General features: G+C 36.5%; 1 protein-coding gene across 1 annotated transcript; it reads left to right on the forward strand.

Annotated features, from left to right (window-relative positions):
• LOC139747244 (vam6/Vps39-like protein) lies at nucleotides 1-25,843 on the forward strand. Its single transcript, XM_071659308.1, has 19 exons — nucleotides 1-181; nucleotides 2,650-2,823; nucleotides 4,648-4,748; nucleotides 6,578-6,781; nucleotides 8,019-8,199; nucleotides 9,084-9,213; nucleotides 9,932-10,055; nucleotides 11,153-11,282; nucleotides 13,325-13,467; nucleotides 13,777-13,923; nucleotides 15,022-15,250; nucleotides 16,098-16,279; nucleotides 18,809-18,928; nucleotides 20,285-20,387; nucleotides 22,121-22,266; nucleotides 22,699-22,851; nucleotides 23,527-23,661; nucleotides 25,038-25,132; nucleotides 25,537-25,843. The coding sequence occupies exons 1-19, from the start codon at nucleotides 109-111 to the stop codon at nucleotides 25,595-25,597; spliced, it is 2,631 nt and encodes an 876-aa protein (XP_071515409.1). The 5' UTR covers nucleotides 1-108; the 3' UTR covers nucleotides 25,598-25,843.

Raw genomic sequence — 25,843 nt, forward strand, 5'->3', positions numbered from 1 at the left:
AACTGAACGCGTGCATCACATGACGTCAAATCAGCTGTTGATGTAAACAAACTGATCCCATCACGTACTGTTTTCTCGATTATGAAGTAACCTTGCTACTTAGAAAGCATGCATGATGCATATGAGGCTATTCCCATTTTGGAAAAACTCCCATTGCAGATTGAAGCCGTCACTGCCTATGGTAAGTGTCCCTGAATGTGACTCATCAGACCTGACTTAGCATTTTGTGTTTAGGGTGCATTTCATGTTGTATACATGACAGATATTTTAGAATTTAGCTAATATTGTCTGGTTCCTCATTCTCTAATCATGTTTCATTATTTGTTTAGGGCGTATTCTATCTTGTGTAAAGAACAGATATTTTAGAATTCGCTTAATATTACCTGGTTGGTTCCCCTGGTTCTATTCATGTCTCATTGTTCAGACTATTGTATATCTGTAAGGATAGGAATTATTGCAAATATGATATATTTATGTCTTGGGGTAGGATATTAAGGTAATGTGATTAAAATTTAGCTTTACATTGAAACTACTTATGAAAATCACAACTGTTGTTTTGGTTTAGAAATATAGCAAGATGGTATTAGAATTTTTTTTTTGTTTACTATATGATTATTATGCCGACAAGTCGCCTGTAGGGGGTCAAATGCAATTTTGCTAAAGTTTGACTCACTTGTACTAACTAGTCAGTGTCAGTGGATCGAGTAGTATTTTGCTAACTAGTTGGCACCAGAGAGTCAAACGATGTTTTGCCGATTATCTCATTTCTCATTATACACCAATGCCTTTTGTCTCTGCTCTTACCTTGGCTGAGCTAGATAATGTGTGGTTTGAACAGTTGGTGGTATTTGTCCACAGTGTCCATTTCATTCTTGAGAGTGGCATTTAGCTAGTCATACTATAGCCATACAACCGTAGTTGTTGTAACTTGCCCAGAGCAGTTTGTGTTATATGCAAACCAAGTATGGACATGCCACAATATCCATGAGGGTGACATAATGTGCCTGACTTTTTGCTAGCTCAGGTTTTTATTACTCATTAGGCTGCCTGTGTGGCCTTTCTTCGTCTGTTCCACTAATGTGGGAAACTGTAATCAGGTGTGGAAAGAATCAAAAGTATATATATATATATATATATATATATATATATATATATATATATATATATATATATATTTATATATATATATATATATTTTTTATTTATTTTTTTATTTATTATACTTTGTCGCTGTCTCCCGCGTTTGCGAGGTAGCGCAAGGAAACAGACGAAAGAAATGGCCCAACCCCCCCCCATACACATGTATATACATACGTCCACACACGCAAATATACATACCTACACAGCTTTCCATGGTTTACCCCAGACGCTTCACATGCCTTGATTCAATCCACTGACAGCACGTCAACCCCGGTATACCACATCGCTCCAATTCACTCTATTCCTTGCTCTCCTTTCACCCTCCTGCATGTTCAGGCCCCGATCACACAAAATCTTTTTCACTCCATCTTTCCACCTCCAATTTGGTCTCCCTCTTCTCCTCGTTCCCATATATATATATATATATATGTATACATGATCGCCATTTTCCGTGTTAGTGTAGTAGCACCAGGAACAGATAAAGGTCACATTTGTTCACATCCATTTTCTGCCATATATAATGCTCTGAAACCAGAGCTTCCTATGCACAGCCAGTGTTTGTGGATATATTTTTGCATATATGCTTGAAGGAATAGTTGGATCCAACAGTGTTATATGGTTGCATATAATAGGGGAGAAAGAATACTTCCCACATATTTCCTGCGTGTCGTAAAAGGCAACTGAAAGGGGAGAGAGTAGGGGGCTGGAAATCCTCCCCTCTCGTTTTTGGTTTTCCAAAAGGAGGAACAGAGAAGGGGGTCAAGTGAGGATTTCCCTCAAAGGCTCAGTCCTCTGTTCTTAATGCTACCTCGCCAACGCGGGAGATAATAGAGTGAATTGGAACGATGTGGTATACCAGGGTCAACTTGCTGTCAATGGATTGAACCAGGGCATGTGAAGCATCTAGGGTAAACCATGGAAAGTTCTCTGGGGCCCTAATGTGGAAAGGGAGCTGTGGTTTCGGTACATTATACATGACAGTTAGAGACTGAGTGTGAATGAATGTGGCCTTTGTTGTCTTTTCCTAACACTACCTCGTGCACATGCGAGTGGAGGAGGTTGTTATTTCATGTGTGGCGGGATGGCGATGGGAATGAATAAGGGCAGACAGTATGAATTATGTACATGTGTATCTATGTATATGTCTGTGTGTATATATATATGTATATGTTAAGATGTATAGGTATGTATATGTGTGTGTATGTGTGGACATGTATGTATATACATGTGTATGTGAGTGGGTTGGGCCATTCTTTCGTCTGTTTCCTTGCGCTACCTCGCTAACGCGGGAGACAGCGACAAAGTATAATAAATATAAATAATAACATGTGTGTGTGTGTGTTTGTGTGTGTGTTTATATGAGTGTATGGGTTGTTTTTTGTCTGTTTCCTGGTGCCACCTCACTGACAAGGGAAACGGTGATCAAGTATAATAAGTACATAAATGAATGTTATTTATATAAAAGGAGGCATCAAATCTTGTATAACCGCATTTTTATATTGATTTCAGATGGGAACTTGGTGGTGGGCACGAGACAGGGCCATCTTCTCATGTACACTGTAACACCAGGCACCACTCGTCGCTGGGATGTTGCACTTCTCTGCTCCAACAAAAATTTTTCACGTAAACCGATTGTTCAGGTGGCAGTGATTCCAGAACACCAGATTATTGTTTCATTATCAGGTACTTAATAATGCTTTTGTGTGTGAATGATTATATAGTATGATGTTGTGGATTTTAGCCTTATTAGTAAAGCTACAGAATCCCTGATGTTTAGCCGAGTATAAATGCTTAGATTTCATAGATGATTTACATAAATATATATTATTTCTTTATTATTTATTATACTTAATCGCCATTTCCTGCATTAGCAAGGTAGCGCAAGGAAACAGAAGAAAGGATGGCCCAACTCACCCACATACCCATGTATATACATAAATGTCTGCATGCACATATACATACCTATAGATTTCAATGTATGCATACACATACATACACGGACATATACATATATACACAAGTACATATTCATACTTGCTGCCTTCAGCCATTCCTGTAGCCACCCCACCACACATGAAATAGCATCCCCCCCTCTGTGAGGTAGCACCAGGAAAAGACAAAAAAGGTCACATTCGTTCACACTCAGTCTCTAGCTGTTATATGTAATGCACCAAAACCACAGCTCCCTTTCCACATCCAGACCCCACAAAACTTTCCATAGTTTACCCCAGAAGCTTCGCATGCCCTGGTTCAATATATTGACAGCATGTAGACCCCGGTATACCACAGCATTCCAATTCACTCTATTCCTTGCATGCCTTTCACCCTCCTGTATGTTCAGGCCCTGATTGCTCAAAATCTTTTTCACGCTCCCAGATCCTTTGCCCCCTCCCCCACCTTGTGACTTACTTTCACTTCCATGGTTCTATCCACTGCTAAATCCACTCCCAGATATCTAAAACACTTCAATTCCTCCAGTTTTTTCCATTCAAACTTACCTCCCAGTTAACTTGTCCCTCAACCCCACTGAACCTAATAACCTTGCTCTTATTCACATTTACTCTCAGCTTTCTTCTTTCACACACTTTACCAAACTCAGTCACCAACTTCTGCAGTTTCTCACCTGAATCAGCCACCAGTGCTGTATCATCAGTGAACAACAACTGACTCATTTCCCAACCCTCTTATCCACAACAGAGTGCATACTTGCCCCTTTCTCCAAAACTCTTGCATTTACCTCCCCAACCACCCCATCCATAAACAAATTAAACAGCCATGGAGACATCATGCACCCCTGCCACAAACCGACATTCACAGGAAACCAATCACTTTCCTCTCTTCCTACTCGTACACATGCCTTACATCCTTGGTAAAAACATGACGGGCAGAAAAAGAGGGCATATGAGAGTTGCAGTGAGTGAATATCAATACACTTCAGGAGGAATAAGAAAATATTTTGGAAGTTAATAGTGCATGTAAAACATGAGAACTAATTTCTCTTATGTATGAATTTATCTTTTCTCTGCAGTTGTGAACTTTTTATCCAAAATTCTGCAGTACCATCGTGATTGCCACTTTTTTGTATTCACCATAAATATGCTAATATATTTCTTTAGAAAGAAGAGTGGGCAAAAGTTTAGGTGCCGTCATTTTGTGGGAGATTTTGGAGCAAGATCAAACTTTTATGTACATTGTTTCTGACACATTTGGAACTAGAAGCTAATATTTAATGTGATATAGTAATCACTATACATTTTCTAATTTGTCTTTATACTTAGGGAAGATATTTAGAAACTGCAATACTTTCAGTTTACTCATATCTTTTCTTAGACAAGTTGTTCTTTGAACTAAACCTCCTTTGTCATGTAATACTGCCACCCATTCAGGAATACCAAAGTGAACATTTTGTTTGTAGAATTGTTTGTTTAGTAAGAGGGCTATGTAGGCATACTTTAGAGATAGTCATATCAGCATTACATTTGTGTACTGTATTCATATTTTTTTCAGATAATGTAGTAAGTGTTCATGATCTGACCGTCTTCAATTTACCTCTTCTCTGCACAATGACTCAGACAAAAGGTGCTACTGCCTTTGATCTTGATATAAAGGTGAATACATAGACAACTCATTTTATGATACTTTTCATTATCTGTGTTAATTTGCATTGCTTTTTCATCAAAGAAACTTTGATGAAAATCTGTTTTAACTGATTTCATTGCCTTTGATCTTGATATAGAGGTGAATACATAGACAATTCATTTTTTAATACTTTTCCTTATATGTGTTAATTTGAATTGCTTTTCATCAATGAAACTTTGATGAAAATCTGTTTTAATTGATTTCATTGACTTGAAGTATATCATTACCTGTGTGTGTGTTTGATTACTATTTATGTGTTATGGGGAGTGAGTTTTACACTCTTGTTGCCATGTCTCTTAACCTTGTATACTTCTACTATGTCTTTACTCCTGTGTACGTATGCTTACACACATCCATACCCACGCTTGTCTATGCCAGGGTGTGTGTGTTTATGCATCATTCATTACTTCTGGATGCCCTGGTCTGGGAGAAGGAAATGGGATTTCCAGTAGAATTGTATTTCATTTGTGGATGCTTTGTGCCAATGTTGCATCAGTATTGAAACCTTATGTGGTCTAATACCGCACATTCTCATGTTCTGGTGTCTGCAGAAAACATTGTTCCCTCCCCATATATTTTCAGATGTGATGTACAGGCTACAAGCATATGATGCTCTTGGTGAAATCTTAGCACATCTGGTCAATGAGACGAGCATTTCTAATGGTGTGAGCACCAGCAACCTGCCTCAATATGTCTCAGGCTATCTTAAGAGAACAATGATCTTTCTTTCCTTTTCCAAGCTGCCACTTCATTTTGGGAACTTTACGTCTAGACACCGTAGTTATCCTACCTGTGCTTCAAGATGTTATCTGTTACCTTTCTAAGAAAAGGAGAAAGCCCAAACTTTTCCCTGGGTGCAAGAAAATGTTGGTACATGTGAGATATTTCTAGGTGCTCTGGGTGCTCAGAATGCACAATCAGGTGACTGCTAAGTGAAACACCTGATCAGTGCCTTGCCTCATGCAAATCAGGGCCCAATGGACCCAAAACATGGACCTAAAATACTTCAGGAACCTTGCCAATTTTATACCCAGAAATTTTTTTTGGGAATCAAAGCCAGAGGAGAGATTACATAGCAATAAAATGTAAGTGTGACATTACCTTTGAAAATATATGGGAAGTTGGACAAGTTTTTTTTGCATACGTTGTGCCAAATTTTTTTTCTCCTTTCCCTGTTTTTTGTCAATATGGTACTCTTTGTGCCTCTTTTTTTTTGAGCAGTATTCAGCTTTGTTATTTACACTTTTGCTTCGTGAAGTAAGCCAACAAGCCACAGCTTCACTTTTAAAGTTCTCTCGCCATAATTTGAAATTCTTCAAGAATTTTTGATAATTTTTCAAACACTGAAGTTTACATCCTGGTAACACCTCTCCTCAGTTTTTTCCTTCTTTACATTATCTTACCAAGTTATGTACAATATTTCTCTCAGAAAGCCTGTCTTTGTACCCTTATAAGGTCTGTTCCCATTTTTCTGTCTCTTACGTCTTTGTGTTTGTACATGCCGAGTCAGCTGTCTTGTTTTCATACTTATGTCCTAGTTCATTCACTCAGCAACTGCTTTGTATACATGACACCTAAACTTTTGTGCAGGATATTTTGATGAATTTCTTCAGGTATGCTCTTGGATCTTTGTTAAAGTTTTAATAATTGAAATTAGGAGTCTACCTGAACCACACAGCACTGAATATAGGAAATAACGTTTTATGTACTGATAGATAAGTTTTAGAATGTTTTATATTGATTATGTTACAGCATATGATAAAGGTATAATAATGCACTCATTTTTCTCCTTTTGCAGCATCATGTTTCATTGACTGGGGATGCAGTAGTGACAGTGCGTTTGGTTGTGGCTGTGAGACGTAAGCTCCAACTTTTCTATTGGAAGGCTAGAAAATTTCACCAGCTTCGTGAGGATTTGGCATTACCTGATGTGCCACGGGCATTAACATGGTGCATGGAGGCTATAGCCGTTGCTTTTAAACATGAGTACTGGCTTGTCAAGGTTAGTCTTCAGATCACTGAATTTGTCTCTCTTTTGCAGTGCATTGTTTGCCATTATCTAGCAGAATGTCCTTCAGTTTCCTGTGAGCATCCCTGTGAACATACCTCTTGCACTCCTCCATTAACATCACTTTCATTGGCAAACTACCTTGCTCTGTTTACTTGCTTTATTCTCAGTTTCCCATTCCTCTTCTTCATTTCACTTCATTGTTACAGCTTCTTTATATGTAACCATCCCACTTAAAGATTTCATTTTTCATTCATGGGTATGATGAAATCTCTCCACATTTATTCATGTTATTGATATGAGAGCAACTAAAACCAGTGGAGTGAAAAGTAGATTATCTGCTTATTCTTAGGAAACAAGTTAGAGAAAGTTCACTGAATTACAGACAGGTTTCTTTAATGAGTATGGTTGGTTGACTTATAATTTTTTTCAGTAAACATTAGAAGATTAGAAAAGAGAAAGAGACCCAAAGAACATCATTAGGCTCCCCTTTCAAAGGGACTCTTCCTAGTCTCCTTTCTTATAAACGGATATGAGATTTGCCTTTTTCCACTCAGCACTTTGCCTTTATCCAGCAACATCTTGAACAGTATTTCAAGAGGTTTGTCAAGTGTATATGCACACATCTTTGGCAAACATGGTGAAATTTCATCATTGATGTTAGGGCTGTGGTGTTTTACAGTGGAAACACTTTTGGACTTGTCATTCAGCTCCTTCCATATCTTTCTTCGTCCTCTATATCTCTAGCCTCTGAATCCAATATCTTGATAACTATACTTTGATTGAAAATTTGCTCCTGATTAATAATGAAAAGTTTAGATTTCTCATGCCTTACATACAATACAAAATTCTTCTCAAAGTTTCTTTTTTCCTTATTTCTTATCCTGCTTTCTTGTTCCTTGCTCTCTTATACCTAACAAATGCTGGCTTGCTTATGTGTTGCTTGTATCTTTGCCACATTACATCTCAAAGCTCCTTTGTTTTTTGACATCTTTTATTGATCTGTTCCTTTCTCTTAACCTGCCTTATGTATTTGAGGCTAGTGGTACCCATGTTTGGACTCCATTGTAAATAAACCTTTCACTACTGTACCCAAGTTTCTGTGTGTGTGTGTGTGTGTATGAACTTTTATTTGTTATTGCTGAAAACTTTTGATAACCTTACTAGATAACTTGGCAGATATGGAAACCCCCTCATTGTTGTTTGCTGCTATAGTATATTAATCTTTCAGCTTACGGGTGAACAGAAAGAGTTATTTGCCACTGGTCGCAGTCAAGAACCACTAATCACTCGGATGGTAGATGGAGAACAGTTAGCCCTAGCTCATGATAAAGAAACCATTTTTGTTAATGCTGCTGGCAATGCTACATGTAGTTATACTCTGAAGTGGGTTGAACAGCCACTTGCCTTAGGTAAGTTGTTCTAGCTGTATGGTCATATTGTATTGTCAACAATCGTTTTGCTTTCAAAGGATCTAATACAAAATTTTCTGAAACTCCTACAGTGGACATAAGAGGAAAGGAAATAATGTACTTATGTTATAGGTTAGAGAGGCTTTGTTGTACTCTAGTGTACCTCATGGATTGTGAGGATTATATAGATATGTATATCATTCAACAAAGATGGTGGGGCTAAAACAAAGCTTGACACTGTAAATCCCTCACATCAATGAAAATACTTGACACTTTTTTTCAACAGTCAGACCAGTCCTTCTGTAAGCCTGAGTCCATAGTAATGTGACTTCAGCCAGACCAGCTCTGAGGGAGGAATTGCTGTATTTACTATAGATTGAAGGCTTTAAAGCATGCCCTAACATTCCAGGCAAGTTTGTATTACATACTTGGTGTTTACAGATGACCTGCCTCTGGTGGATTACTTCAGACAGAAGCTCCAGAAGTTTGTGACAGAGCTTACGAAAATGTGTGACAGAAGAAAGATGAAATAGATTTGCAGAAAAGTTGGTAATGAGGTGCAGAGGGAGAATGAAACAGGATAGTTTTAGAGTTAGATTGATTGAGGAGGCCATGGGGGAGCGTAGTGCTCTAGGTACCTGAGAGTGGATGTGACAGCTAATGGAACTATGGAGGTTGAGGTGAGTCATAGGGTAGAAGAGAGGAATAAGGCCCTGGCTGCACCAAGTTGTATGTGAAATGAGAAGGATAGGCATGTTTGAAATTATAGTGGTATTGGCAATTTTGTATGAATGTGAGTAATAGACTTTGAGTGCAACAGATAAGAATTTACAAGAAAAAATCTTGGTTCCTTTCAGAAGCTATGTATCCTTTCTCTTTTTCAGCATATGACAAACCATATTTGATTGCCATCTTGTCAAAAACAATAGAAATCAAGACCACAGAACCTCAGATTACTGTGCAAGTTCTCAATTTGGATAAACCAAAACTTCTTGTAGTGGGACACTCAACCAAGTAAGCTGCTGGTATTTTGGATTATCCTTTACTTTTCTTTGACCGTAAGATTTATGACTTTATTCTGTATGTTCTCCATAGTGTACATGTATGGTAGGTTTTATCCCAAAATCTTTGTGTTTCAGTTTATTCATACTTAATTTGGGATACACAGCCACATAATGGTTGGTGACTTGACAAGCAATGGGTTGGCACGTAGCAGAATGTGCCTTCAAATTAGAAATGTTTTCCTTTGGATATATCAGTATTACAGTCTACTTTCTGACCTACTATGCATTCCCAAACTTCATTTATCTTTCTGTAATAGTTGCATTTTTATATTTTGCTTTTTAGTTTACCCACTTCTGTCTGCCTGTATTTTTTTGAGCATCCTTAAGTCTGCTTTCTCCTCTTATGTACAGTCATGTTTCTTGTAGCAAGGATATTAGTGCTTACTTTCCTGACCCAGGGTCCTCTTTTATAGGGCTTTTATGGTACCGTAGTGCTATTTCACCAAGTTGATAATAGAACCATTTTGAAAAATTCTCTTACATAAATGCTAAAAATTTCTGTTACAATTTTGATAGAAGAGTGTGTGGAATTATAAAAGGCAAACTGTGAAGAGGAGATTCTATGTGTGCCATTATGATTTTCTTTAAGAATTGAGAAGTCATACATAATGTTGATAATCATCCTTAATTTTCTGAATCCATGATTACCATCATCTTTCTGCTTTCAGAGGGAAGAGTCAGGTTTATGTTGCATCAACATCTCATGTGTGGTGTTTGCATACGATCCCCATCAGTCAACAGATTCCACAACTTCTTGCAGAAAAACAATTTGGGTTGGCCTTAAAACTTGTGGTATGTCAAGAATTAGTAAAGACTACTGTTCTCTGCATAATTATACATCTGGAGATATTTATGTATAGCTCCTTTTAATGTATACATAAAGAGCAAATTTCAGTCAATTAGCATTGTGTCAAATGTACCTTTAAGTTGAATTATCAATATAAAAGTTTCTATTCTTTCTTTGACCAGTTTTTCTTTTCTGCATGATGATTGTTACTCAGTGATGTTCAGAATTCCACTGAACTTTCTTGTTTGAAGAGTTTTATTCATCATTTCCAAGAAAATAGACCAATTCAGGGGAAATGGGGACTTGGTAGTACAGTATCTTTCCTTCCTTGCATAGCACATCATATACTGCTATTTTCCCATCTAGTCAACCCATGCATTACCACTCATTTACCCCTTATCCACTAACTTGCTTAGTAAATGAAACATTTTGGTCTTTTAGTAGGACTCTGAACATCTTGCAAGGATACTGTGTTTATGGAACTTGGAATGTACCCTTAGAATATGGAATCAACACAGACCTCGTCCATTCAATGAAAATGACTCTCCTGCTAATTAAAGTGGGTACACTTTTTTATTAACTTAAACTGGTCTTCTTTCTCTTACTTCACCTCTGGCTCTTGCTGAATCCATGATTTTTTTCACACAGAAAATTAATTCATTATGGCTGTTGAAAATGTTGTCCTTTCAGGTTATCCAGATTCTGTTCAAAGACATTTGGATTCTTTTGCCCATTACGCTCCTTAAATTTCTGCCTCTGTCTTTTTGGAGGAATTGATATACTCCATATTCTTGTGAATCCTTAGAAGTATATTCTAGCATTCAGAATATGGCTGCAACTCATGCAAAATCTACGCAGATTCTCCTTTTTGCACTGCATAGTTTGATGTCATCACTTCTACTAGTGTTCAGAACTTTTGCTAAGAAATCCTGCTAATTCACTCTGCAGTTAACGCAGAAAAGTTTTTACAATATGCTTACATAAGTAGAATACTAATAACCTGTTCTGCTCTAAAAACTTGATAGTATTACATTGAATATCTTGATTTAACAAAATAGTTTGATATGATTTTACATCTTTAAGCAAATTATCAATTTTTTAGGATGTATGGGATGAAGCTGAAGATGCCAAAAATCAGATGCAGAAACATATCCAGCACCTACAAGCTATTCATCTTTTTTGCAGTAAAAAATACCCAGAGGCCATGGAACTTTTTTTCTCTCTTAACACAGGTAATAAAGATTTTTTTTTTACTATGAAATTAAAGTAGAAGTTAAAGTTTCAATTTAACACACATGAGATGGGTTAAGGATGTGTGTGAATGATGTTCAGAAGTATCATGTCCCTGACCTGCTCCATTAAATTGGACATGGAGTTATAGAAATAGGTACACAGATAAGGGTTACCCTTAGAACAAGTACTTTTTTCTTTCGTAACCCACTGGATGTGGTAGTTGCCTCATAAAAAGCCCTACAATGACCGAGTTTGACAGTCAACTCTAGTCTTTCCTCCATCAAAAGTTTTTCCATATGAAAATTCATTGGTGACATCATATAAAGGCCCACCAGAAAAAGTAATAGAAAGTGAAACTAATGTAAAAAGATTTGGGTGTGATCATAATGAGTAACTGAGATTCAGAGAGCATTATGAGAAGATAGCACTATCGAACCAAGTAATGAGCCATATGATTTTGAGACCTTTCACTGCAATAGACAGAAACCTTTTGAAGAAAATGTTTAATGTATACATAAGCAAAATTGTATATTATTATGCCAGTGAAACATAGAAATACACAACTTCGAGGGACTTCAAAAAGCACTTCAGAAGCAAAATCATGGGAATAGAACATATGAGCTACAAAGAAAGGCCAAAACAACTGGAACTATGTATCCTGGAAAGGAGAAGAGAAAGATATCTGATAATCTATGCATGGGAACAAATTGAAGGTTTAAAGTAAATGTGTAGTAAACATGAGAACCTCTCAAGAATTATTAGGTCTTTAAGAATACCATAGACCATACATACTGTAAAGTTGTACATCAGCTGAGAATTTGGAGACATGAAGGTGAAGACTTATGATGGTGGCATGACACATTGTACTGTGTAATAACATGACAGTAGCACAGTGTGATGAAAGGGTTAACAAAAAGTCTTCAGTATTCTCAACACCTTGATATGGTACCTGATACCTCATCCAAAACATCAAAAGTCACTCTACATGGTGCTGAGTTTGCCTTCTTTGAGACAGATATTTGCAGATATGCTGCAGGATACCCTAGTATACCTTTAAGGTAAGTGTTTTTGCCGTACTTTCTTGCAGGTAAAAAAAAATTCTCCAATCCTGCTTTTCCAGAAAAGCATGCTGTTGCAGCTTGCAGGACAAACCAACCCTGAAAAGAAAGGTGTTTTCACAAATGAAAAACTGTCTCTTTCCAAGATGGCATCCTGCAATTTTCTGGGTTGTTATTTCCTGCTCTAGCTTCCCTTTTCTTTCAAAAACTTTTCTTGTAATATCCATGATCTGAGAATTTGGCAAAATCACTTATAAGTGAATGTGAGGTGATTAGAGGATACCTGTCATTGATGCTAACTGTTTTATTTCCCTGTTCAGTTTTCTAAATACTCTTGATACTCCCGTTATTTCTTTATCATTTGTTGAATATAGGACTGTCCTGAATTTTGCTGTGTGACACGCTTTATGTTTCACATTTAGGGCAGATGTTAAAGATGAAGTGTCCCTGATTTAATAATAAGAGACGAGATAAGTGTATAATGTTCACTTTCAAGCTAAGCGCTACAAAATGGGAAATTTTCTGGTGCCAATGGTTTTCATTTTATAGAGAAATGTGCATTAAGTATTTAGTTTCTAGTTTTTAAGGCATTCCATTCCTTTTTTTGTCGATGTAGTTATTTCCTCTCTTTGCATTCAGGCTTTTTGTTTTCTGTCATTTATTATTGAATTACTTTGCCAGTCTTTTATGTACACTTTGAAGATCCTAAGCTAAAAGCCATGAACTTCATTAGTTCTTATTGCCTTCGAGATTGTTATTTTTCTAATTTGCTTTCCCATTGCTTTTCCTCTCTGACTTTTTCATATACTGACACCTTGAAATTTATCACCTTACTCTGTTTTTTTCTAAATCTTATCTAACCACTTTGCTTTACCATTGTATATCACATACTCATCCCATTATCATAATACTGGTGAGAATGATTAGTAGCAGTACTTACTTTTTGATGTTTTTAATCATAATTTCATGCATTATCTCTCCAGATCTTCCCTTTGTTATTGGCATGTTTCCGGATATGGTACCAGAGGAGTACCGCAGCCGACTCCGATACCCATATCCTATTCCTGTACTGAGTGGAACAGATTTGGAGCAAGCCCTCCAGTCTTTAGTTCACTTTCTCCTACAGGTCAGTAGCTCTTTACATTACTCACATGTTACTATTATATGTAGTCATTTGATTTTAGCAGCAGAATCTCAGACTCATTTAACTGAGCATAAGTACTTAAGTTTATAAGCCATAGAACTGACACCGAAAGTGTTTTGGTAAAACTCTAGGCTTTACACTTAGAGATGAAAAATTATTGGTTGTAGCCTCTCTCATCGGTTGTGATGATCCATGCTGTACATGTTTAGGAGTTTGGTTGAGTCCTTCTGTGATTGAATAAGCAGTGTAATAATTTTAAACACCTTTTGCATGATGATCATATCATTACAGATACGACCACAGCTGTCTATTAGTGATAGCAGACTTAGAACTGAGGATTCCACTGACAGCAATTTTTCATCAGCTGCAGCAAGTTTAAAGTCTCGAAATGAAAAGCTCCAGATTATTGACACAACATTATTAAAATGTTACTTGCAGGTGAGCAGAAAATACATGTGCTTTTTGAAGAGAAAATATGTATTACTAATACATTGATAAAATTATGTGAAAAATGAGAATACTTGAGGGTACTGATTACACCTGTCATCTTACTAAAATGTATAATAGAGCTATAATCATGCAAAATTACTGTCAGTATTATGGAGCTAATAATAAGAATGGGGTATGTGAATCAGTATGAACTAGATTTAGATGATTAAATCAGCTTTCATAAGCACTATAGCAACAGCATAATTGTTATCATGCCAGATGTATTACTGGGATAGTAGCAACATCATGTGAGACCATAGACCCACAAGGCTTGCCCATCTTCAAAGCCATTGGTATGTATATTTGCGTGTGTGGACGTATGTATATACATGTGTATGGGGGGGGGGGGGGGGGGGGGTTGGGCCATTTCTTTCGTCTGTTTCCTTGCGCTACCTCGCAAACGCGGGAGACAGCGACAAAGTATAAAAAAAAAAAAAAATTTCTATAAAGATAATGTTTAATGTGTACATAGAAAAAGGGTGTGAAAAAGGGAAAATATATAGTACATAGATGAATATTGCAAAATGATTGTATATAAGTATCCCTGGGGATAGGAGAGCAAAAATACTGCCCACATATTTCCTGCGTGTCATAGAAAGGTTGGGAGATGGGGGCTGGAAATCCTCCCCTCCTGTTTGACTTTTCCCAAAGAAGGAACAGATGAGTGAGCAGAGTGAGGATTATTCCCTCTAAGGCTCAGTGATCTGTTCTTGATACTACCTTGCTAACATGTCTCCATTAGAAGTATGTCATATCTCCTTAGGTAATTTTAGTCCTCTATTCCTTTATTCTTCATTTTTTATTCTTTTATAATATTTTCATGAGATAAACTGTGTTTCCCTTTACTTGTAACAATATCTATTTTCAAAAAGACTGAGAATTTCAGTTGCCTGCTGAGGAGGATAAGAATGATAGTATATGTGTGTGTTTGTGTGCTTCTTAAACATTTTTTTGTTGTTGTTGATCCCAGAAAACTTTTTTGATGTAACCAGTTTTTATTAATGTACAAAACTGAAGTGTAATCCAGTTGTATGATCATCTTTGCAGACCAATGACAGTCTTGTGCAGCCCCTTCTTCAAAAACGAGATAGTCGAGTTAGTGTGGTGGAAGGTGAACGTGTTTTGCGGCATGCTCACAAATATGCTGAACTAGTAATATTGCTCCAGACTCGTGGACTTCACCAACGAGCTCTTCAACTCCTGATCCGTCATGCTAAAAGACCAGATTCACCACTGATTGGCCACCACCACACTGTGGCTTACCTCCAGAATCTAGGTATGAGTAGATGATGGTGATACTGAATTAAGCTTATAAGCCATCTGGTGGCTGTTGCTCTCCAGAATCTATGTGCTAGTAAATAACTATGAAACTGAATTTAATTTACATGCTGTCTGATAGCTGTTGTTCTAAGGAGATTGATTCATTTGTTATTTTTAAGGTAAGTGTAGGCAGTGCATTGCCTGATTACATCTCATTCACAACATCGTGTATGAAACTATTGTAATGAAAACATGTATTCTTGTTGACATTCGAGGAAAGGATTTGAAGGTTCCATATGAACCATTCAGCATGAGAAAGCCTGAAAGTATGTTTTCTATAATGCCAGAATCATCTAGTCTTCCTCTGTTAGTTGTTTTTCAGCAGGTAATCAACCATACTTCAAAGCTAGAAAATGAAAAAAGTTAGAAACACAACAGAGCCAAGCCTCTCAGGGACAGAAACTAGTGAGAGGTGAAGTTATAGGCTCATAACTTTCTCAGCTTCTGAACAAGTCAAGCCTTCCGGACCAGTCTTACACACAGTACTTGTGTTTACTTTTACTTCCAAGCCTCTTAGTTTGATCTGGTGGCCTCATGATGACTGATTATGAGTTTGCTGATCCACCAGGATTGCTAGATGGTATGGCATAGAGGGAGGATGAGTTACACCTATGGCTGTGTATTGGTTTTATGGCTCACCCAAGCAGTTTTCATCTGATCATGGCAAGGGGGATGGAGGCTTAGTAATCTAATATGTGGGATTATGCGAGTTGGCAAAAATTGGTATCCATTCAAACTGAGGAAGTACACTACTTTGATTCAGAGTATTAGACAATAATTTCTTTTTTTTCCTTGTGTTTCAGGACCTGAACATATAGATCTAATTTTTGAGTATGGGGGCTGGGTGTTAAAATTACATCCAGAAGATGGGCTCAAGATTTTTATTGGTGACAAGTCTTCATTAGGAGAGGTGGATCAGCTGCCACGACCTAAAATACTCAACTTTTTAAAGAAAACGGAGAAATCTCTTGTCATTCCCTATTTGGTAAGTGGAAGATGAGCTCTCAGAAAATGTCGAAACCCTTTACAAACATGGTTCATTTTAATTTCACCAGTATAGAAATATATTATCCAGAAACATCTCTTGTCTGGAGATTTTTCTCATGATTCTGTTTGATTCTGACATTCAGAAGAAAAATCTGTATATCAGAATGAGCTAGAATTAATTCAGAAATTTCCCATTTGACTGTTCAGGTACTGCACTTTCCCATGTTACCAGATCGCCATGTCCCTTTACCACAAGCCATTTTCTACCCTCAGTCTGCTAGCAGTGGTAAAAGTAGGTGAAACTTTTAGAAATCAACACAGCCTATGAAAATATTAACTAACTTACCTCTGTTGCTGGTAAAACTTGTCGAAATCAAAAGACCTTATGAAAATGTCACTTCCAGATGTTAAAAGAACTTACAAAAACCTTATTTAACTTTCCTTAGTAGTCAAAAAGTACCTTAACTTCAATATTATAGTAGAAATATATCAGTATTAGTATTTTCTGTTACATACATCTCACCATGAGCCACTCATCACAAGAGAGAGTGAGGAGTATGCATGGAGGGAGGATATGCTTGATAAGAATTTTTCTCTTCATTTTGTGTTTCATTATCATTACCATATACAGTACTACAGTAACTGTAACTGAAATGATCCAGTTACAGTGCAGAGCAGTCTTATAATTGTTCCAAAGGTCATCTTAGTGGCACTGTGTGTGATTACTTATTTTTACATTACGGGAAGAGTTCTACACTCATGGGGCCCCACTTCTTTTACTTTTATACCAGGGCTACTCAACTGGCAGACTGCAGTCTGAATCTGGATTATGGTGAGCTTTGGTGTGGACCCCAGCCTCCTCCCTCCCTATGTAGTAACTTGCTCATGAAAAGAAAGAAAAAAATTTAGAATGGTTTTCTTTTACTGTATGTCTGTAATTGGTAGCATTTCATAAAATTATCTCGTGTTAACTTAGAATAATTTTTCTTGTTATTTTAAGAACTCACATCCTCTAATAGATTGTAATGTATACTTTTTATTTTCATTATGTATTTTAATAAAGCCTTCCATCTGGACCTTTGCCTCCAATGAATTTTGGGTGACTAAACCTTCACTAATAGTAGATGAGTAATCTTGTACTAATCCTTCGCCCCTATCTCTTCCCACTGAATCTATGCCATTTCCTATATTCTCCTGGTGCAGGATCTTCCAGGTGGACAAAGTGTATGGGTATGGCTCAAGTGGCATACCTTATTGAATTCTAAGGGAGCATGCCTCTCAATTAGCCCTGATCTTTGCTCGCACACACCCTAAAGTAGCACCAATCTTTGCTCACCTTTATCACTTCTGTTTAAAAACCCAGACTTTTTCTTCCACTTGGAAGCACACCTAGTTGCATCCTATCACTTAGAAAGGAGACTTTTTTAACCCCTCCAGCCCTCACAAAAGAAATATCACACTACTCTGCTAATAATATGTGGGGAATGGCTGTCATGTCTTTGTTTCTTCCTATATCTTAGATTTAGTTTCACACTCCGCTTTTACTTTATACATAGGCACAGTGTTGGTAGCGAATAGCATGAATATACAGTATGTAGAAATAACGTGTATTACATTATTCTTGCTAAAAATAAGTGTGAGGACAGTGAGTGGCTGGCATTTGTAGAGAGAATATTTCTAGCTCTTTACTCGTCATCTGTTACCTATGTCCTCCACCTCCCCAAGATTGCATAAAGAGAAATTTAGGTGCATTTGTCATGTAATTTCTTCCTCATACTTAATGGTAGTGAGGATGCCACCTATGCTGACCTCCCACTTCATTATGTAATCCTGCTAAAATACCTCTCAGAGTCCCTTATTTAAAGTCCATATAGGGAGTGAGAAAAGAGGATGGAGATAGAATTAAGGGGTAAAAGGAAATGAGAAGGGATTAAATGAAAAAGATTCAGCATTAAGCTTTTGAGACATTATAGATTTATGAAAAGTATAAATACAGAAAACATGACAAAGGTGAGATGAAAGGAATGAAGAAGACCAAGGGGAATGTGGAGAGAAAGAATGAGGGAGATTGTGAGTGGTTCGGATATAAGTATGCAGGTGTGTATTGAGTTGTGCATGGACAGAGATACATTAAGGAGAATCTGCATGAGCTAGCATACAGGTTAGTGGAAGATGGCATATAAGATGTAGACTTAAATAGACAGAGTACATGAAACTGAACCCAATTAGTAACCTTGTATTAATCAATCAGTCTTGTTTCAGCTAAGACCTTAATTGTGTTCGTATTGAATTGGAAGGGATTTTTCTGATTAAATTTTGAAGTTCACAGTTTTTTGATTGTTGTAGTAACTGTAATATTTTGATTTGTTGTATATATTGTAATTTCCATATATCATTTGGTGCATCCTCCATGCATGTTCTTATAAAAAAGCACTTTGGTTCCAACAGATCCCAAGACACCATACTCTTTGTAAATTTTTAAATATTTTTTTGTAATGTAATTCATATTAACCTGTCCTTTCAACAGGAACATGTGATTGAAGAATGGGGTGACACCACACCTCTTTTACACAATGAGCTGATACACCAGTATCGAGATCTGATAACTGCACCCCACCTTTCTAGTGATCCAGCTGATGTAGAGGAGGTAGGATTTTCAAAATTACTTATATTAAAACCATTTCATTCATCATTTATGAAAACTCATTTTCCTTGGCCACTCCCCTAAAGGAGCTCCCAAAGGAAATGGGTGTCAGAGACAAAGAGAGAGATAGATAGGAAAGTTATTTTTGAGGGTGCTGTGGCCAAACCAAACTGTAAAGGCTTCAGCATCAAGGAGTACACCAACCGCTTTCATTGTACTGGTGAGCAGGAGGTGCAGGCTGCCAAAATGCAGGATTGATTAGAAGTTGATGATAAAGACCAAAGCTATGACAACATGTCAGCCTTATTAAACACAGCAGTCATGATGATGACCAAAGCTATGGCAAGGAGACTGTGGATGAAAGTGCTGCCAACATGTCAGCCTCATTAAACACAGCAGTCAAAGAGGAGGAGGATGATAGTAACACATACATAAAGCTGTGTATCAGGAAGCTTGTAGTGATGGCCAGGGGACAATGATGTCATTGCTGTGTGGAGGCTGTTGATTAGGTGGAGGATGGCTCTAAGCCAAACTGATGCTTTAACTGCCAGATGGTTAATGAGGGGTGAGTTGTTTACCCCACCAGTAAGGTAGGAGGTTAAGATGGTTTCAACCACTGGAGATCTGAGGTATGTCTCATGGCTAACAGAGCACCACCCTAGAGAAAAAGCAATTTTATGATTCAAAAGCTTTTTTCCACAGTATAGTATCCAGGAACTACTGACTGAGCCTTTAAGAAAAATTCCTTGCTGGGCTCTATATAAAGCAGAATATTTTTTTAGCCTTCCATTTTACCCATCTTAGTTGCCTTGTACAACCTACAGGAGATTTGTAGGTTGCATTTTTTTCTCCCTTGTCTCCATGAATAATATGAGATAAATGAATTAATTTTATCTTTGAAAATGGTAAAAACCAAGATTAAAGTATCATTTTTTAAATTCATGATATATAAAACCTTTGCGAGGTAGCGCAAGGAAACAGACGAAAGAAATGGCCCAACCCCCCCCATACACATGTACATACACACGTCCACACACGCAAATATACATACCTACACAGCTTTCCTTGGTTTACCCCGTAATTTCATCACACATACTTTTATTTCAGTTTCACTGCGGAAAATACAGGGATAGTTATAATAATCAGACCAAATACAATTTACGTTTATGATAGGATCACAATATAGGTCACATATTTGTGTGTTTTAGTAATTATATCTTCACACATTCCACTATCAGAGATCAAGAAAATGAATTATTTCTTATTTGGTAGAAGCATCAGTAAAGCTTTGCTATGTCCTTATGTACTGTTTGTTATCGAAATATGTAATTATACATGAAAATTTGTACAATTTTCCAGGAAAAGGGAAGAAGAAAAATTGTTCATGAGAAACTTCTGAAATTCTTGAATAGATCTGAATATTACACAGCTGCAACCCTGCTGGTTCATTTCCCTTATGACAGTAAGTAATTTCACTAAGTATACATTCCTACTGCCTTCTCTCAATTTTTTTTTCATATTTTGAAACAAGGAAAGCATTTTCCTTTTATGTATGCTTGTGTGTTTTCTAAGCAACATTTTTTTTAACCCTTTCAGTCCTGAGCAGATTGAAAAAGTTGTCTCCATCAACTTGATGAATATTAGTAGTATTTGAAATATTGAAAAATAGAAAGAAAAAAGTATAACCAACAGCCATTTAAGCAATTACAGCTGTTTATAACAAATGTATTCTAGACATTTAAACCTTGGTGTGATTTATATAAATATCAGTAAAACATATTTAAACCTTGGCGTGATGCTCAGTTATTTAAATATCAGTAAAACGTATCCATTCAAATCCATTGCCTATTCTGACCCATGGAGTTATCCTTCAGTTTCATTTTCCTCTGCTTTGCTTGGAGACTGAGTTGTCCTGTAATGTTATATTTAGAATTACTCTGCATGATCTCCGATATGTCCAGATTTTATATCTGGCTGTTATTTTCATCTAAGCCCAATAAAATCCTATTTTGTAAAACTGTGTTTTAGGGTGTGGATCCTGATGGGGTAACACACAGTATCCTGCCACCTGGGTATTGTATGGATTACTGAGCCTTCTATGCATTTCTGTATGCTAGTTATTGTTGCAGGTGACATTTAGCATCTGTACATGCCTGTAGCCAGTAAAGAAACTATTGGTTCCATCAAATGTAGGTAGGAAAATTCAAAGCATGTGATGCATATGGTTAGGACTTTGCTGATCACTTGAATGCTGTACGTTGTTAGGACTGAAAGGATTTATGGTCCAACAAAGGAGATTTGGTGGGAATTGGCTGATTATGGAGCTAGTTTCTCAAGTTGCTGGCAGCCACACAGTGATAAAGTGATGCAGCATGCAATGTATTGTCTGGTCTAATTAATGACAAGGGCAGCTACTTTTTTGGAGCAGATACTGGAGCAACATGTACAGAAAGAATGAAAATAAAGAATTTAGTGATGTCTGGAAATCCTCCCCTCCTATGAATAATTTTGGAAAGGTAGGAACAAAAGAAGGAACTGAGTGAGCATTTTTTCCTTGAAGGCTTGGTCATCAAATGCTACCTCACTAAGGTGGGAAAGGTAAACAAGTATAGGAGAGGAAAATAATTTAAAGTGTGGAAGAGATGGATAGATATAGGACCATGAATATGTCATTTAAAGATACCATAGGAATGGTTTAGGATCAAATATAATACAAGTGTTTTGTGTAGAGAGCTGTTGTGAATGCAGATATTGGTCTTGCTTGACAAATCATTTTGGTGTGCAGAGGGAAAAGAAAGGAAGTGCTTATGTAAATATGCAAGTCCATGTTTCACTTTAACACACATGGCATGAGATAAGGATGTGTATGAGTGATTCAAGAGGGCATATGTATTTGACCCATGTCATTGAATGGGGAGTGGATTTCATGTTATATAGATGGATAGATAGATAGATGCGTTACACATGACAGCTAGAGAATGGATGTAAGTGTTACCTCACTTACATGGGAAACAGCAATCAAGTATGAATAAAGAGATAGATAGATAAATGGATAGAATTTATCTTGATTATCTACAACCTTCTTAATCAGTTAAGGGGAAACCTTTATCAGTACTGTAGAATCACCTGGATTCTTGGGTACTTTGTTATGATTAACAGAGGTGTACTGTATCATTTTCACTTTCTTCTCCATAGGTCTTCATGAAGAGAGAGCTGTGCTGCTGGGTCGCCTCAGTCAGCACCATCAGGCACTCAGTATCTACATTAACACACTTAGAGATACACAAGCTGCACTTAGCTACTGCCAGAAACACTACACTGCTTCTGGATCTGGAAGTGAGGTTAGTTGCAGGTATTGTTTGACCATGTTTTGCCATGAAGTACATTCAAGGAAATGAAATACGATAAAAAACTGGATTAATTATTATATTTTTAGAGACATGCAGAAATGACTTACTAATACAGGGCCAGTACTCTGAAGAGCTCTGAGCACTTACTAATGATGGGACTTAATCATTATTGCTCAGGACCATTAATATTTAAATGTTTTTAGTAGTAGCTGTATAAAATAAATGATTGCGATGCTGTGGCTGAGTTAAAGAATTGTACAGTTGCTATTTTTTTGCATGAACAGTGAAAATAAGGAAAAAATGTAATATGATATATTTTGCACAATCATTCATGATCACTCATTTGGAAGAATGTTACTGTTTTGGAATAATAAATATATCCAACAACACTATACTTTAAGAGTGAAAATTTTATTTTCACAGGTATACTTGATGCTCCTGAAACTACTTGTTAGCCCTGTGGAGGGAAAAAGTCCTGCTGGATCTCCGCTGAAGCAGCAACAGACAAAACAATTAGATGTAGAAACTATTCTTGAACTTTTACAGAATTATCTGCATTGTATAGATCTTGGCCAGGTAAAGCTTTTTATTATGTATGTTGGAGGTGTATTGCAACCCATTTATGCCATAGAAATTTTAAGTTGATTGGGTTATGTCACACTAATATTATTGATAATAAATGAGTGTATATTGATTTTGCAGAACTTATAAGATGCTATAACCTAATGGATATTTAGCTCTTTTAAGCTTGAAAAAGATTTCTAAAAACTTAGATTTTTTAGAACTTAAAAGATGTTAGACCAAAATGGTTATTTACTGCTTTTAAGCATGAAAAATATTTCTAAGAACTTTAAAGCTGTTTACGTAACTTATTTATTTTAGCCTTTTTTAAAAGATATTTAAAAACTTAAAACTGTTAAATTGAAATCATAAATTTTGGTTTCCTTTAAAAAACTCGTCAGTTTGTATACATTAACTGTAATGTCTAAAAAAAAGTTCATCATTAATTTTATTCCTTTCATTGTTATCTTACAACTCATATTTAACTCTGTACTGATTTTTCAGTGAGGGGAATTTATGTTTAAGGGTTGCAACAGAACTTTGCTTTGGCCACTTACTTTTGGTTAGGGAACCCCCCCTCTCTCTCTTCAATTTATTTTCAATTTCACAAAGTTCTCTGTATGTATGGCTTCATTTGTAAATGAAGAACTTTCATAGGAGATTTACTCTTATTTTCTTTCATTTTCATAGGCTCTGAAAGTTTTACCAGATGAGGTAACAGTCCAGTTGTTGAAGCCATTTATACATGCATCATTGAACTGTGCTAGCACTGTCTGCAGACAAAAGCAAATAGCTCGTGGTCTCACACAGTCACTCAAACTCCAGGTGTGTTTCACTGAACTCCATTGTACTGTTTTCTGATTTGATAAATGTTATAGCAATCTTCAGTCTGTTATACTGATGAGAAGGGTGTTAAGCCAGATGTAATGATCAGAAGGATCTTATTCAGGTGAGGAGAAGGATCTTGAGTCAGGTTTCTGATGAGAAGGGTTTTCAGTCATGAATATTGATAAGTATACTGATGAAGATAAGTCAAATGTACTGATGAGTAGGATGAATGAGGTATCCTGATGAAAAGGATGTATTGTGCAACAAAAAGTTTGAAGCCACTTAGAGAGGTTTCTCATTTGACTATCTTTAATGATCAGTAAGTCTTTTTTTATTACTGACATAAATATGGGAAGAAGATAGCTTATCAGCTTCATTGTGCTGGGCATCCACATCCTTGTGTCAACTTGTGGGGTTAGGGCTATGGATCCTAGGTTTACATTATGACTACACAAAAGATGCTTTCGTAAATGCACCTGATCCACATCATGAGAGGTGGGGAGGTTAGCATGTAAAAAGGAAGCATTTCAATTTTATGTTTGTGATTTACTACCACCTATAGATGTCTAGACATCTCTTAATCTGTTTTATATTATAATGAAATATTATGATATGTGAAAGTACATGAGAGTACATAGGTAATGTAAATGACATGAGACCTAGCCTATGGTGGGATTACCTGCAAGTTTCTTCTTTAACTTATAGTTATGGTTAGGATAGAAGAGTGAGGAGGCTTTCTCCTTACCATCCAGTCTAGAAAAAAGAAATTTGTTTAAAAAAGAATTTGTAACACTTTCTTTACGAAGGTTTGATGCAAAAGTGTAAGGATCTGGTTTACAAATGTGTAATCACAAGATTTTTAAATAGTTTCAGGAGGGAATAGTACCACTTCATAAGCTAATGCTGTTGGCTGAATACATAGTGCCAGTGTGGTAATTGGTCTTATACCTACATATTGTATAGTATATTGGCTTTAGATATTTTTTCTGTCAACTAATGCTGAGAGAGAGAAACTTCCTGTAATCATTTGATTACATTGAATCCTTTAGTTGTTATATTCAAAATACATTTTGTAAAATGCACCAAAAAAGAGTTCTGATTTGTCATGAAATTGTGTATTGAAGGTCAGTGTTGAAATATTTAATGCAAAATTGTTAGGAATATTGTGAAAAGCTGATTGGCAAGCTCATGTGATTCCCTGCTATTGGCAATACAATTAACTGATGATACTTTATGTCAGTATGATTCATGTATATACCTACAAATATCTTGATTCTTATAACATGCAATAGCCTTCATGTACTGTAATATTTGTTTTAAAATTTCATGTTGTAACATTAGTAAATGCTTGTCTATGGTAATTTTATTTCCAGACTAGTGAGGAACTTGTTGCCTGCCAAAGACTGAAGATCTTGTTATCAGAATACACTTATTGTGCAGTATGTAGCAAGAGATTTACTAAACATAGGTAAGTATCCTTACTGTATTGGTCATTCTTTTGTTTCTGTGATAGGCAATCTTCTGCAGGATTTCTAAGGGTCTACCCCCTTCGGATTGTTGGAACTCATTACTCATAGTTTCTTAGGAAATGATTATGTGCCACTTGTGCTTGGCTTCAGAAAAAAACTTCATTAGTTACCAAAAGTAATAAATTTTCCTTTGTACTGTAGCTACCACATCCCTCACTTTCATGCTTTCAAAGTTGATTTGCAGAGTTCTTTTCATTATTACTTGATATGCATGCTACTTTTATCATGGATAGCCTTGATTATAAGAGGAAAGTGATAGTATTCTTTTAGGGATAGGATGTCTTTTAGTATGTGTCTGGGCATATATATATATTTAATGTTAATATATTTCTCTTTTTTACAGTGCTTTTGCTTGGTATCCTAATGGAGACATTGTCCACTTTTCATGCCAAAACCAGAGGTAACACACTTCAATGGAAGACTAGCTTATTTTAGAGAAAACAACCTCAATTAGCACTGATATGACTGAATGAACATCTAAAGTTAATGCTGCATAAGCAAAAGATATTTGAAAGTCCTTGTTTAGCATGCAGAGTAATTATTCTTAGCTAAGTCAACTCTCACTATGCAGCCATATGTTAGTAAATGGATTAAACAGTTGTTTATATTTAGCCAAGATTATGATAAAGAAAGCTAACTTGGTTGCTTCT

The sequence above is a fragment of the Panulirus ornatus genome, chromosome 68, assembly GCF_036320965.1.
Source record: "Panulirus ornatus isolate Po-2019 chromosome 68, ASM3632096v1, whole genome shotgun sequence".
NCBI classification, from domain to species: Eukaryota; Metazoa; Arthropoda; class Malacostraca; order Decapoda; family Palinuridae; genus Panulirus; species Panulirus ornatus.

Coding starts and splice junctions, on each gene's coding strand:
- LOC139747244 (XM_071659308.1), top strand. CDS start 109: ATGCATGATGCATATGAGGCTATTCCCATTTTGGAAAAACTCCCATTG. Junction 10,056..11,152: donor GGTTGGCCTTAAAACTTGTG/GTATGTCAAGAA, acceptor TCAATTTTTTAG/GATGTATGGGATGAAGCTGA. Junction 18,929..20,284: donor ATCCAGCTGATGTAGAGGAG/GTAGGATTTTCA, acceptor ACAATTTTCCAG/GAAAAGGGAAGAAGAAAAAT.